Here is a 16,156-nt window from a genome sequence, read left to right on the forward strand (position 1 = left end):
CTAAATATTAGAGGGGTGTGATGAATTGAGAAATCAACTTTCCTTTGAGCCTTTGATATATAAAAGTTCATCGTGATATAAGAATATCCTGTACATTTCAGAGCCGAAAACGTCCTTGTTAGTCAAAGAAAAGCTTTTATTGACACCAGGCCCAGAAAACGAGAGATCTCAGAATATGTCGACCACTGACGTCATAGAATGCAGAAGCACCGCCTCAAGCACCTACTCTTGGGGCCCTATCATACACAAAAATAACATTCCAACAAAAATGCCTACATGTCATAATGGATAGTCATTGCATGTATCAGAATTACAATTACAATTCTGAGGGCCCTATTTTTAAGCGCATGGTCTAAAGCGCACAGCGCAGGTGGACTTAGGGCGTTTCTGAATCCACCTTTGCTAGTTTAACGATGGGAAAAATGGTCTGTGGGCTCGGCACATGGTCTAAAAGGGTTGTACCTATTCTCTTAATGATTCATGGGTGTGTTTTGGGCGTAACGTGCAATAAACCAGTCAGAGTGTCTTCTCCCATTCCCTTTAAAAGCCAATTGTGCCCGCGCCATGGCAGATTTGCTGTTTACATGGCCGAATTTGCGAGCGGAAAGACTGAACACTTCTCTAGCGAGGAAATTGATCTGCTTGTCCAATGACTCCACACCTGTTTGCTCGTCAATACTGCAAATAGGTAGACTAATTCTGATACATGCAATGACTATCCATTATTACATGTAGGCATTTTTATATTTATGTACACAATAATAATCTTTTACATTTTAAACCTTTAATTTTCATATTTAAAAATGTGCCCTGTATGTATAATATGCAAAGTGTACGCGCGCTGGCCTATAGGTGCATATTACTAACCCTTTAAATAACACAAAAAATATTGACTTTAGACCAGGTTTTTGTTGGTCAATATATTATTCTGGTCTGTAGTTATGGCTCAAAACCCTCCTTCAATGTCAGTTTTTTTTTCTCCACCTCTCTTATATATACCGGGTAAAGTAGTAGTAATAATAATAATATAATAATAATAATAATACGAATCACAAGTCCCATTGCTTAGAAAAGTAATGACAAACCTTTCCCCAACAAGCCACATGAATTTGAGATATCATTCATGTCTGTAGCAAAAACAGTCCAGTATAAGATACGCACCAAAGTGTAACAATTAGAAATAGGGATTTGTTCAAATCCAAAGTAAACACCACTGGTAAAATACTAACTTTTACAAAACGTTTAAACTGACATCAGCACAGTCAGCAGAGTACAATTTGAGAAAATTGCTTACATTCAGATTTCTAATAGGTTTCCAAAAAAAGCAAAGCAATATGTGTGTTTCACTGAGATCAAGATCTTGAGAACATAGGGACTGGGTGGCCATTTTGTATGTTTGTCCTTGTCATTCGGAGGGAAGTAAACATCTGTTCTGTCTGTGCTTATTCTGTAGAGAAGCAACATTAAAAAACTACCCCTGTCTCATCCCATAGCTGTGCACAGCTAAGAGCCATCAAAATGGGCTTAAGATAGTGGTTCAAAAATCCATTACCGACCCATGTCCTACCAAAGACAGTGAGATACATACATCAAACAGTGTGCCTTAGAAAGTGCGAACAGCGGAAAAGGGCTGTAGGAGATTGGAAAGGTTACAGGGAAAATCATTACTGCAGGCCATGTGAGAGGATGTGTTTGTATTTATGGTTGCTTTGAAGGGGATGTATCATGGAAAACAGGATTTTTCTTGAACTTTGGAAATAGAAGATGATCTATTATGTTTGATCTATTTTGTAGATCTGCTCTAACATAGAACCAACAGCAAAGCAATTAGCACATACAGTATAAGCTACGGTGTGCGACAAAGGTTCAAGTCCGGCCCGTAACCTGCGCCAAATCTACTCCGAAAATTATGTCTCAATTATGTTTTGAACATTGGCATTCAGCATTTTAGCTGCACATGTAAAGTTGGTGAAGTTAGGTTGTGGCGGAGGGGGCGTGGTTCTGCGAAGTCTGTAGCGGGAGCGAGGAACTGCGGAGACGAGCGGTGAGTAAGTAGGTCAAGTGCAGATCATTAACACCTGTGTCTCGTTCCAGTGATTGGCGTGGAGAGACACAAAAGCCGCTGTCTGGAGAGAGAGTGAGAGAGAGACCTGGACTGGGACTGTGCCTGAGAAGCCTGAGAAGCCTGAGGAGAGGAAGCAGCGTTCGAGAGAAAAGTTTTGAGTCAACGGTTGTTGAATGTTTGGAGACCACGCCCACGTGCGTGTTTTGTGTTGTTTCAGTTCTGACTAATAAAAGTCACAGTCCCAGTCACGCCGACCCTGTCTTCTTCCTTCCTGCCCACGAATATCACGAACCTCTTCACACTGGTGCCGAAACCCGGGAAGGAAGAAGAGAGCCGCCGCCATGCAGACCCCGCCAAAGACGCCGCTTGCGGACCTGGTGTCATCGCTCGCCGGTCTTCACCAACAGACCCACGACGATCTGCTGGCCGTGAGGGCCGAGCAAGACAAGCGTTTTGAGGCCCTCATCCGCGCCCAGCATGAAGACCGCAAGCTGTTCCGGAGCTGGATGGCCCGGGAGATTCCGGCCACCCCCCCGTCTACAACCGATTCGGCCGCCACCATCCACCTCTCGAAGATGGGATCCGAGGATGATCCGGAGGCATTCATCGACCTCTTCGAGAGGTCCGCCGAGTCCCGGGGGTGGCCCCGCTCGGACTGGCCAATGCGGCTCCTGCCGCTGTTGTCAGGAGAAGCGCAGGTAGCCGCACACCAACTGCCAGTCCAGAATCTCCTGGACTATGAAGACCTGAAGCGCGCCATCCTGCAGCGGGTCGTCCGGAGCCCCGAGCAACAGCGGCAGCGCTTCCGGAGCCTGACCCTCGGCGAATCCGGTCGACCCTTCACCTTCGCGCACCAGCTCCGGGACTCGTGCCGCAAGTGGCTGATGGCCGGCGGAGGCGACGTCGAGGGAATCATCGACCGTGTGGTACTGGAGCAGTACCAGGAGGACCACATGGTGGCGTGCCACGGGGTCGGCGAGCACTTACCATCCGCCTCTCTCTCTCTCTCTCCCTCTGTTTCTTCCCCTTCTCTCCCCAAACCTGTTCCCCTTCCCAGGTCGCGTGGGCTGTTACCGCCCAGACCAGCCCCGTCGATCCACCAGCATCTCCCCGCCCGCTCCAGAGGGGAGGGGTGACCGTCGCGGAACCCTACGCCTCCCCATCTGCCTCAGCGTTCTCTCCACGTCAATCGCAGGACCTACTTCCAGCCACTAGGGCGGCGGGGAAGTCTGGGCCGGCTTGCTGGCGCTGCGGGGATCCGGGGCATTTCATCGACCGGTGTCCCGTTATGGAGATCGGGACACTGGTCCGGGTCCCCGACGCTCCACAAGCCGCCCCCGATCAAGCTGGGCTGTACCTAATTCCTGTGAGTATCAAGGGGGGTACGTATCAGGCCTTGGTTGATTCGGGTTGTAACCAGACCTCTATCCACCAAAGCCTGATTCGCCCTGAGGCATTGGGTACCGGCCGCACGGTTACGGTGAGGTGTGTGCACGGGGAGGTGGTGAAATATCCGTTGCTGCCCGTGGATATTCTATTTAGGGGTCAAAAGCATAGTGTGGAGGTGGCAGTTAATCCGCACCTCCGGCATCCGCTAATTTTGGGGACCAATTGGACAGCCTTTAATGAATTGTTGGGACATTTGTGTGCGGGTGCTTCTTGGGATAAACAGGTAAACCGGAAAGAGTCGGTTGCTCAGGTGGGAGAGGTGGATTCGGGACCTCTGGGAGCTGTTCCGGGGGAACAGAGCGCTCGTGAGATGCCCGTTCTCTCGGACCGCGATGACTCGCTTAAAAATGCGTTCACCCAGGTCCGTTCCATCGACGGCCACCTCCTCCACCCTGACCAGCCGCTCTCTTATCCGTATTTTTGTATTTTAAAAGATAGGTTGTATCGGGTGACCCAAGACGCCCAGACAAAACAGAATACAACCCAGTTGTTAGTACCTAGAAGCCGCCGGGAAATGCTTTTCCAGGCGGCTCATTCTAATCCGATGGCCGGGCATTTAGGACAGACGGCCACACTTAACCGTCTAATGGCCCGTTTTTTCTGGCCGGGCATTCACGAGAATGTACGCAGGTGGTGTGCGTCTTGTCGTGAATGTCAGTTGGTGAACCCACCGGCCACCCCAAAAGCACCATTGTGCCCACTCCCGCTAGTGCAGGTCCCCTTCGAGAGAATTGGTATGGACCTCATCGGGCCATTAGAACGGTCAGCACGCGGGCATCGCTTTGCATTGGTCTTGGTAGACTATGCAACGCGATACCCGGAAGCAGTCCCGCTCCGCACTATTTCGGCGAAAAGTGTTGCGAGCGCTCTGTTTTCCTTAATCTCCCGGGTGGGAATTCCGAAAGAGATTCTCACCGATCAGGGCACGGCGTTCATGTCACGAACGATTCGCGAACTTTACGAGTTGTTGGGCATTAAATCGGTTCGCACCAGCGTCTATCACCCACAAACAGATGGTTTGGTGGAACGATTTAATCGCACGTTGAAATCCATGATTCGTAAGTTCGTTCACGAGGACGCCAAGAATTGGGATAGGTGGCTAGAACCTCTGTTGTTTGCTGTTCGCGAGGTCCCGCAAGCCTCCGCGGGGTTTTCCCCCTTCGAGCTTCTTTATGGGCGCCAGCCTCGGGGGGTGCTGGATGTCCTTAAGGAGGCTTGGGAGGACGGACCTTCCGCGAGTAAGAATGAAATTCAGTATGTCCTGGAACTGAGAACAAAACTCCACACTTTGGGGCGGCTATCAATGGAGAATTTGTTACAGGCTCAGGACAGACAACGACAGCTTTACAACAGAGGGGCTAGGCTTCGTCAATTTGCACCGGGAGATAAGGTGCTTGTATTACTCCCTACTTCCACTTCTAAATTACTCGCAAAGTGGCAAGGACCCTTTGTGGTCACACGGCGAGTCAGGGATCTCAACTATGAGGTAGTGCGCTCAGATAGGGACGGAGCACGTCAAATATACCACCTCAACCTTTTAAAAAAATGGTCGGAGGCGGAGTCAGTGTTGCTTGCGACGGTGGTGAGCGGAGAGGATGATCTCGGGCCAGAGGCGGTTCAAAAGCCTCAATCACTCGCTCTGGCCCCGGGGGGGGATCACCTCTCGCCGTCGCAGCTCACTGACGTTAAAATGTTACAAGCAGAATTTGCTGACGTGTTCTCGCCCCTCCCTGGTCGCACGGACCTCATTCAACACCATGTTGAGACAGAGCCGGGCGTGGTGGTTCGCAGTCGACCCTACCGTTTACCTGAACACAAGAAAAAGGTTGTTCAGGCGGAATTAGAGGCTATACTGGATATGGGTGTAATAGAAGAGTCCAGCAGCGACTGGGCGAGCCCGATAGTTTTGGTCCCAAAACCTGACGGCTCGGTTCGGTTCTGCGTGGACTATAGAAAAGTGAACGCGGTGTCGAAATTTGATGCGTACCCAATGCCAAGGGTCGACGAATTGCTTGATCGGCTAGGGACCGCTCGCTTTTATTCGACACTGGACTTAACCAAGGGATATTGGCAGATCCCCTTGTCTCCAATGTCCAAAGAAAAGACCGCTTTCACCACGCCGTTTGGGTTACACCAATTTGTCACCCTTCCTTTCGGCTTGTTCGGGGCTCCCGCGACCTTCCAGCGTCTGATGGACAGGATTCTCCGGCCGCATGCTGCATATGCTGCTGCGTACTTGGATGATATTATCATCTATAGTGCGGACTGGCAGCGGCATATGCAGCACCTGCGCGCTGTCCTGAAGTCGCTGAGAAGGGCGGGGCTCACGGCCAACCCGAAGAAGTGTGCAGTTGGGCGGGTGGAAGTAAGATATCTGGGCTTCCACTTGGGTCATGGACAGGTGCGTCCCCAAATTGACAAGACTGCAACAGTTGCAGCCTGCCCACGGCCCAAGACCAAAAAGGAGGTTAGACAGTTCCTGGGGCTAGCGGGATATTATAGAAGGTTTGTACCTAATTATTCGGACCTCGCTAGCCCGCTGACTGATCTAACTAAAAAGGAGGCGCCAGATACAGTTCAGTGGACGGAGCGGTGCCAGCAGGCTTTTACCCAGATAAAGGCTGCTCTGTGTGGTGGGCCGCTCTTACAGGCTCCTAATTTCTCTCTCCCTTTTTCCCTGCAGACGGACGCCTCGGACAGGGGGCTGGGCGCTGTCCTGTCCCAGGAGGTGGAGGGGGAGGAGCGGCCGGTGCTGTACATCAGTCGCAAGCTCTCTAAGAGAGAGACGATGTACAGCACCATAGAAAAGGAGTGCTTGGCGATCAGGTGGGCCGTTCTCACCCTCCGCTATTACCTCCTGGGCCGGGAGTTCACCCTCTGTTCGGACCACGCCCCCTTGCAGTGGCTCCACCGCATGAAGGATACCAACGCCCGGATCACCCGTTGGTATCTAGCTTTACAGCCTTTTAAATTCAAGGTGGTCCACAGGCCGGGTGCTCAGATGGCTGTGGCTGACTTCCTCTCCAGGAGGGAGGGGGGGGGGGGGGAGGCTGCAGGCCGGGGAGCCGGCTCCCCGGCCTGGTGCGGGCGGTGGGGGTATGTGGCGGAGGGGGCGTGGTTCTGCGAAGTCTGTAGCGGGAGCGAGGAACTGCGGAGACGAGCGGTGAGTAAGTAGGTCAAGTGCAGATCATTAACACCTGTGTCTCGTTCCAGTGATTGGCGTGGAGAGACATAAAAGCCGCTGTCTGGAGAGAGAGTGAGAGAGAGACCTGGACTGGGACTGTGCCTGAGAAGCCTGAGAAACCTGAGAAGCCTGAGAAGCCTGAGGAGAGGAAGCAGCGTTCGAGAGAAAAGTTTTGAGTCAACGGTTGTTGAATGTTTGGAGACCACGCCCACGTGCGTGTTTTGTGTTGTTTCAGTTCTGACTAATAAAAGTCACAGTCCCAGTCACGCCGACCCTGTCTTCTTCCTTCCTGCCCACGAATATCACGAACCTCTTCACATAGGTCATTTACATAAAGAAGTCTTAAAGGTGTAGTACGGGTCAGAGAAAATGGTCAAGTAAAACTAAAATTCTAACAGCTTTTAGTGCAAGAAATCCTGACTAAAGGTGGGGTCACATGCACCAGGGTCAGAAATTAACTTTTACATTAAGGCAATATTTGCCTCAAAGTGATTTTCTGGGGCATTTTTAACTTTGTAAGGGTATTTTTTTATAATTACCTTATTAAATGTATGTGTTGTTGTTATGTAAATTATTTAAACTTAGTCGATTATTTCCATCAATCAGAATACTATAGTCTGTTAACAACAAAAATTTGATCAACATAAACAATTGATCTATCGGTAGGCCCCTCCCGTCCCTCGAACGCATCTGAGGCTTTCCTGTAGCTCAAACAGTAGAGCATGGCGCTAGCAACGCCAAGGTCATGGGTTCGATTCCCAGGGAAAGCAAGAACTGACAAAATGTAAAATGTGTGCCTTGAATGCAATGTAAGTCGCTTTGGATAAAAGCGTCTGCCAAATGCATAAATGAGCCAATGGCAGTTGAGTATCAGCTGCCCAGAACTGGAACGCTGACATCTTTAGGTTTCAGCGCCATAGAGAAACATTGGAAGATCCGAAGCGCTCATCGGTTTGATGGTGTTTGTTACAAAAATGGTAAAACGATGTGCCTGGGGTACTTGTACTGATTACAGGTATCCTGAGAGGATTTTGTGGTTGTCATACTCTCATTAAGTTACGATTAAAGTTAGTGAGTTCATGCTAACGTACAAACCTAAATAACTAACTGTTCTCATGTCATGTACAGTGTATGTCAAAAACACATAAACGAAGGTCTACATATTAAACTGATTAAATGTATTTAATTTATTGTTACCCTGCGGTACATGAACAGTGTTGATCCTTGACGTTGTCATCTGCGATCATGACGATTGTAACATGAGGCTTCTCCTGCTTGCATTGTATTCTGTAAACACTAGCTTCCAAATGAATCTTGAAGTTGTTACCCACCATATTTATTTTAAAATCTTTAATATATACTTCCATGGCATATTTAAGTGGTCCTTCTGTGCTTCTGTGTCCAAAATTTATCAAAAACATCAAGGTTTTCACACTGACAGCTGTAAGCTTTTAAGACAGTTGGCAACTCTGTTTGTTTGTCGGAGTTAGCAACAGTAGCTAAGGGGGGGACGGGGTTTAGCGATAGGTCGGGTAGGGCTGCAATATTATGACAAAAAAATCATTACTGTCGATTATTGCCCTTGATTTTGAATTTTTTCATATTCTATTCTCGTCTACACAAGTTGAAAACCAATTATGAATTAGTTTATCGAAATCCAGTCATTCTAACAGGGATCCGCACGAACTGGAGATTTGCATGAGGGCGAAAAAGTTCCACATAAAGATTTTCAAGTTGGTTACGAGCACTGACCAACAAAAAGCTGCTTGGTTTGATGATAGAAAACTATGGTTTTTAAACAAGTTTCTTGAACACTCGCCCTACCTGCTGATAATTGAACAAACTCATGGCATTGGTTCGGCCAGTGTTGTTGTGTTGGGCTGGCTGGGATGCTCAAATAAATAGAGGCAACAAGGAGAATGTATTTGAACACTTTAGCTTTAAAGCATGTACACTTACAGTGAATTAGGCTGATTCTGTTTGGCCAGCTGAAGCCCATCATGGTCTCCGTCTCCGGTGGGCAGGCTGTTGAGTCGAGTCCAGTTGTGTGTGCTGTTGCAATTTACTGAGTCTGCACTGGAGTTCACAACCACACTGTTCCTCTTCTCCACTGCTGATGGAAAAGCAAAATGTTGTTATCCTAATGAGTTAATGGTATGCTAGTGTATTTACTCCAGCCTGTGGCTAAAACATGGTCTGGTGGGATCTTGTGGTTTTTTATTTATTTTTTAATAGTGGTTTCTATTTCAATAAGCAATTCAAGTTACACTTCTAGTGACTCCTGTCTTTAGACAATAACTGTAAAGTGAGTGTGCACGTAACATGCACGTTTAAAAAAAAAATGTCCTTTATATTCAAAATGTCAAGTCAAGTCACCTTTATTTATATAGCGCTTTTTACAATGCTGATTGTTTCAAAGCATCTTCACAGTGTTAAACAGGAAAATAATGCAACAGAATTTGATTCGGCTGTACAGCCTCTCTGGAGAAAACGGTGATGTCATCTAGCTCATTTCAATTATCATATAGTGACAATGCAGGCAGATCAGTAATTTAGTTGAAATTTTCTTTTAATATATAGTTGAAAATGTAGTGTCCCCAACTAAGCAAGCCAAGCCAAAGGCGACAGTGGCAAGGAACTAAAACTCCATCAGGTGGCATAATGGAGAAAAATAAATCTTGGGAGAAACCAGGCTCAGTGGGGGTGCCAGTTCAGTATAATATTCAGTATATGATTATGATTCTGGCAACATTACAGGTCAGAAGTCATATTAGATCAGAATATTTGAAAGATCGGAGTCATCACGCCGGAGACAGGTTTATTTGAGGATGACGTGTCGATAAGGCAATTATTAGATAGGAATATTCAAAAGATCGGAGTCATCACGCCGGAGATGGGTTTATTTGATTATGTCGTGTCGATAAGGCAATTATTAGATAGGAATATTCAAAAGATCAGAGTCATCATGCCGGAGACGGGTTTATTGAGGATGCCGTGTCGATGAGGCAATTTCAGGGGGGAGTCAAATTGACACGGTCTCTGCAGACACTTCAGGGTCATGCGTTGGTCATGTGGGAAACTAGCAAATATGAGTATTCTCCGCTCATATTTGAAGTTTCTACAACTGTACCACTTGTCATTTGGCTGCACTAGATGAGAACACATATTTCATATTTTTAATAATATAATAATATTTTATACTTGGGTCAAGAAAAAGATTTGAGATGCATTTCTCCTCTCTTAGTGCGAAACACTGAATTTGCTTAAATCTGCAGTATAAGGACGCTTTCCTCTCACCTATCACGCATGCGCACTTCAATAAATGCACGTAAGATCATAAACAGCTTAAAAAAATAAACAGATCGACATGTAAACACCTTTTCCTGCGTTCTGTCAACTTATTGATGTGTGCATGCGTGATATGTAATAGGAAATCATCCTTATATGGCAGATTTAAGCACATTCAGCCACAGCGAGTGTTTCGCGCTAGGGGAGGATAAATATAACGCAAACTCCGACTTTTTCTTCACCCAAGAAATGGGTTCTCATCTCGTGCAGCCAAAGGACAAGTGGTACAGTTGTAGAAACTTCATATATGAGCGGAGAATACTCATATTTGCAAGTTTTCCACTGACATTTTGAAATACTTTTTTTGTTGCTTCAATTAACATCACAAGTCACATACTAAACAGAATACTCTGAGTGAAATACATGGAAGCTTATTTTTTAACGTCATCACCGAGCAATAATCTGTTTTTTAATACAGTCATTTAAACGCGGTTTACTTGCATTGCCAGGTTTTTGTAAACCGGTAAATCGGGTTATTTCAATGAACTGATTTTTGGTAGTCATCAGCATATTGGTGTGCATGTAAACGGGCTCAATAACTAAACAGCATCTAATATTGAACTAGATCGTTCGTCACATGCCCAGAAGGGGTTGGCAGCATTTTATAGTGATTGCGAACAGGGTGGTGTCTGGTCATACTATAGGTGTGCCAGCCTAAAACCTGAAACTGTTTTAATAATTAATTCCATTGTTATTTATAGCACAACAATTTATAGGCCTGGAACTGAATTTCCTCTGCTCCGCCAGCTGACCTGAAGCACAGAGCTTAGCAATGTAAAACCGTTCACATGTAAACCACCTCCTGGGAGAATACAAAACCATCTTTGGGATTTCCCTTTTACAATTAAGATTTTTTTTTACAAATAAGTCATTTTTTAACATTAACTACACTAGTTAACATGAACAATAGTTCTACAGCATTATAATGTTAATCTCAACATTTACTAAAAATTTTTAAAGATCAAAAGTTTTATCTGTTAAATGAATGCACTGTGAACTAAGATGAACATTTTAACTAATATTAACAAAAGTTAAATGCTGTAATATTTTGCTCATTAGTTCATGTTAGTTAATGCATTAATGTTAAAAAACGAGACCTAATTTTAAAGCGTTAGCATTATTTTTTAAATTAAATTTTGCATGCACAGCAAAAAAAAAATTCTTGATTAGTATTTTTATTTTATAAAAATATCTAAACATCATTAAAACAAGACATTTACATCATAAAGCAAAACTGTGTAAAATATTAAGATTTGTTTTCAGAGAATATATAGCCACTTTTCCACCGCTGGGCCGAATGGTTCTTAGAATGGTAAGGAACAGTTCCAGTTGTGTTTCCATTTGAGCTTGGTTCGGCACGGCACGATTACAAACCGTTCTCGGCCCGGAATTCTCGTGCTGGAAGTGACGTCGCAACTCAGAATCGGTCACTTGTCTGTTTGCCTGTCAACCATGTTTCTCTGTAGCTGGCTAAGCATGCTGATTTTTCTTAAGAACATTGGGCAGTTTAACTGCTCAGGACAAACAAGGGACTCATGATCAACCATCACAAAACAAAAACACAGCCGTCGATCATCCAGGTAACAACACACTGTATTGAGAATCAAGTGTATGTAAACTTTTGAATGGAATAGAAAATATGTGAAAATAATTAACTTTTTTTCTTCTTTTTTTTAGATTTTAAAAGGTGTATGCAAACTTTTGACCCCAAACATCCAAAATCTCTAGATGTCCTTTTTAAGATACATTAAAATGGTCATGTATGGTCTCAGAAAAATTCCATCAAAAAACAAGTGTCCTAGTTTGAGAACAAACGTGACTTAAAAAACAGGGGGTAGGTAAACAAGGTTTCCATTTCTGCAGGAAATTCAATAACTAAGTCTTTATTTTGAAACACACTGGAAAATACAGGAAATAAACTCATATAACATTACCACACAAACATAAACAATACCGGACCAAGACCTAAGGAAACTAAGGGTTTAAATACACAGTTAACAAGGAAACTAAACAAACCTCAGGTGAAAATAATAATTCACTAGGGAAACTAATTAACAAACAGAACTGGGAACAATGAAAACAAAAACAAAACACAATTAAACTAAACAGACTTAAAGGGGTACTTCACCACTAGAAAGATGAATGTGTATTTAAATTGGGTCATTTATGTAGTAGAAATGTGAAATTATTTTAGAAGTTGGAGCCTTCTCGGCTGAGAAAAGCCAGAAAATGTATTTTTGGCTCATGTGGATGAAAGACAACAACTCCCAGAATGCACCTGCTTCGCTGCCCTACGAGGCCACTCCCAAACCATGCCTACCAGTTACATCTATTGCCCACCGTGGCACCACCCCACTGTCGTTTTGACTTTTATAGTAATACAATAATTTAATTTAGTTAGAGAACAGACACTGCAATTAAAAACTGAATGTGTTTGCTCAATACAGCACGAGCAGAATGAGAATCGCAGCACAAACACAGCATCATTCATCAAAGAGTGAGGAGCTGACAGACAAGTTGATCGCGGAAGATTTGGTTTCAAAGGTTTGTCATTGTACCATTTTGTTGTGTTTTTATGAACCCACAATTCAACCCCCCCGAATTGGCGCAAATTTTAAACCGAAACTAAAATGAGCACGACCGACCGGCATTCATTCATGGCTGTATTGTCATTAACACGGCCTCACAGTCATTCACGGTGCGTGTCCAATCTGGCGCATTTTCAGTTTGTGCCTATGGAAGTTTAACTTTCATAGGAATTCATTGAGAACACTCGCTTTGGGTGAGTGAGAGCCCACCCTTATGGGTGGGTTGAAAACATGCGGCACTAACTCCTACAACTGGCTGTAGTCTTTAGCCTCTGGCCAGAGGGGGGGGGGGATATATCAGGAATATATATATATATTCCTGATATATTCATAGATATACAACCCCCCCCCCCCCCCCCCCCCCTTTGTAGGCTAAAGACTACAGCCAGTTGTATTTTTATTTTTCATGCCATTTCATCTCAAGTTATGATCTACTATGATAAACTAAAATCAACTATAATTATGTGTTTTATAGTATACATAAGGGTAACATAGGCCTACAAAGACTCTTTTAGGTCTAAAAACAATTTGGATAGTTGTTAATACAGCGTTCCCACAACTTGGTTAACTTCAAATTCAAGAGCCTTTCAAGGACTTTCCATTATAGTATAAGCTCATTATAGTAATGGGGGTTTTTGGCAAGTGATACGATGCTAACGATTACAATTAAAACGACAGTAGTTATGGTATGGGAAGGTCTATACAAGGACTAAACATGAGATAACGTGTACATGTTCTTAGAATGAACACAAAACGACAAACTTTGATGTTTATGGAAACTCACCCCATAAGAAACAGAAAAGTATTCTTGCAGATCTCGTTGCCTCCGATGAAATAATTTGTTCGGGCACACTTTCTCTTTGTCGGGGTCTTCTTTGTGGATGTAACCATCTCCGAAGTTTGCACTGTGCGTCTGTTTGCCTCTAAATGTCCTATAATTTTCATGTCCTGCCACTCTTTTTCCGCCGCTAAAGAATCCAGCTGTATGTTGTACATAATGTCTGGAGAAAGCTTCTGGCTACAGGACTGTCTCCCATGCAGAGAGTTCTCTTTTCTCCTTGTGTAGCAGACAGAGCCGGCCAGAGCTGCATAATAAGTAGCCACGCTTCCCAGGCGGGGGCAATAACAAAAGAAACAAAAGCCGGCTTTTCCACACACAGACAATGACACGCCCCTACTGCATGCTACAATCTCCGAAAAACAAGTCGATTTCAACCTCAAAATGTACGCTTTTAAATATACCAATACTGCTATCGCAAACACGGAGAGGCTTCTTCGTGATCTCAACTAACAGATTCTGCAAAAAAGCGAAAATCACCAATTTGGGAAAAAAACGCTTCTTTCTCATTTTGTTCTAAAGTTGTGCTGCCGACTTGTGACCCTGGTTCCTATGACAGGTCACATATATATATATATATATATATATATATCATTCATATATACTACCAGGTTTCTACAGATACAAAACTTAATGCTAAATCGCTGAAGTAACCCTTTAAACATAACCCTGGCAGCCAGCACATTCTCTTATTTAGCCGACTGGCACCACCTAGTCCCAGAGTGACCACGTTGGGTGGCATTTTGACCTTATTCATAGAACCTCGGTTACCTATGTAATCCCTGTTCTATTTCATCCCGGTCAACATGCCACCATATGGATCAACAGTGCATCGAAGTCAGGAGAGAAATGTGGTGGGGCCATAACCACAGGAGACCGACATGATATAAACTCAATCATTTAATTAAACAGTCTTGACATGATGATATGCCAACATGAACACCAGTTCCAGTTTTAATTACAAAGTTCGGGAGGAACACGTTCAGATAATTAACCAAATTTGCATGGGAGAAGCAAGTTCAGTTAATCAACTCAATTAGTGCGACAGGAGGTATATATACAGTGGACTTACCTCTGTCCCACAACAGTTTTCCAGCATCCCTCCACCACCCCACCTCTTCACTCCTAACTATTCCTATCCCAGCCTGGGATGGGGGGAGTACTCTGGGTTTGGTTCAAATTCTGAGCTCGGAGCCCTCCTCTCAGACAGCATGCCAAATATGCCTAACCTTACTCTGATTATATGTAAGTCTGAACTTTTTAAAGGTTAAACAGGAAACCATGCCAACAGGTACGTACACCTTGAACAAAAGCTAAGTGTTTGAGACTAAAGGCACACCTTTGAATAGTGCCCAGGAGGCCTTGCTGATGCAATAGCCAGAAGAAAGGATACTTTTAAAGAAAGAAGTTCTAGATTCAAAGACAATAAGGGATCAAATGGAGGCTTTTCCAGGGCCTCCGATACAATCTGCAGATCCCATGAGGGGATCATATGTGAACGTGAAGGGCACAATCTCCTGGTGCTGGCCAATAATAGGCAGCAAACTCACTGACAAGCCCTCAATGTGATCATAGCAATCAGAGATGGCTGCCACACACTCCCTCAAAGTTGATTCCTTAAGCCCCCCTTCCAAAAAGGACTGAAGAAAAGATAAGACTGAGGACATGTCATAATAAACTGGGTTGATACCTTTAGATTGTCAATAGCAACTGAATCTCAGCGACCAGCAGAGAGCACTATTGTGGAAGGGGCTCTAACTGCTTGCAATGTTGTCAGGACCCCTTGCCCCAGAGGCCAAACATGCATGCTGAATAGGTCCGGGTTGGGGTTCCAAAGCTAGTTCCAAAGATGCCACGGGGGGCCCCTCAGCACTGCAACCAGCTCTGTCATCCATATCTGGTGGGGCCAATCGAGAGCTAGCAGGACTCCGGCTTGTGAGTCTTGAATCTTGGCAAATACTACTGGTAGAAGTGGAAAATGGGGAAAAGCCCATGCTAGGTTATCTACCCCCAGTGTCCCCTTCTGTCCCACCATAGAGTACCATAGGGTCAGTGAGTGAGAGGCAAAGAGGTCCACGTGAGCCCTTTCGAATCAAGCCCAAATGGCTTGCACAATCTCTGGGTGCAGCTGCCATTCTCCTGGCTTGGGTCCTCCCCACTTGACAGGAGATTGGCTGCCACATTGCCCAGCCCTGGAAGATGTAAGGGGAAAGACCATGTGCATGCGACCATGAGTGGAGCTCTCAGGCCTTGCTATGAAGAGATGGAGAGCGTGTCCCCCCTGGTGGTTTATGAAGCACCCCATCTGTGTGCACAATGAGATGTTTTCTCCCCAGGTCCGGGAGAAAATGCATCAAAGCTTGATGCACAGCCTCCATTTCCAGCAGGTTTATATGAACTCCTGCCCAAGAGGCCTATCAGCTGCCTCTAACTGGGCAGTTTTTGCACATGGCACCCCAGCCGATGCATCCATAGTTATTGTTTCCCTTGAACAAATCTGACCCAGACCCCTTGCTGGAGGCCTGGCATTGAAAACCACCACCTCATGTGTGGGACAAACTCTGGATCCAGTTGCGGCAGCATGTAAAGTAAAACTAGTGGCACAACCTGAGAGGCTACTGCCATCAGACTAAGTAGAAGCCACATTTCAGCCACATTTCACTGATATCTGAGATTGTCCCATC

The 16,156-nt window shown here is 45.1% G+C and overlaps 1 protein-coding gene across 7 annotated transcripts in view; it reads right to left on the bottom strand.

Annotated features, from left to right (window-relative positions):
* The window catches only part of LOC307136777 (rho GTPase-activating protein 26-like), a 182,370-nt gene that overhangs the window by 21,915 nt on the left and 144,299 nt on the right, over positions 1–16,156 (bottom strand). For 4 of the 7 annotated variants that reach the window (XM_079834041.1, XM_079834043.1, XM_079834045.1 and 1 more), the window contains one exon: positions 8,658–8,811. In XM_079834041.1, coding sequence (XP_079690167.1) covers positions 8,658–8,811 — 154 coding nt within the window. The remainder of the gene's footprint in view (positions 1–8,657; positions 8,812–16,156) is intronic. The other 3 variants (XM_079834044.1, XM_079834046.1, XM_079834042.1) reach the window with 1 other exon arrangement.

The sequence above is a fragment of the Gobio gobio genome (assembly GCF_949357685.1).
Source record: "Gobio gobio genome assembly, chromosome: 14".
NCBI lineage: Eukaryota > Metazoa > Chordata > Actinopteri > Cypriniformes > Gobionidae > Gobio > Gobio gobio.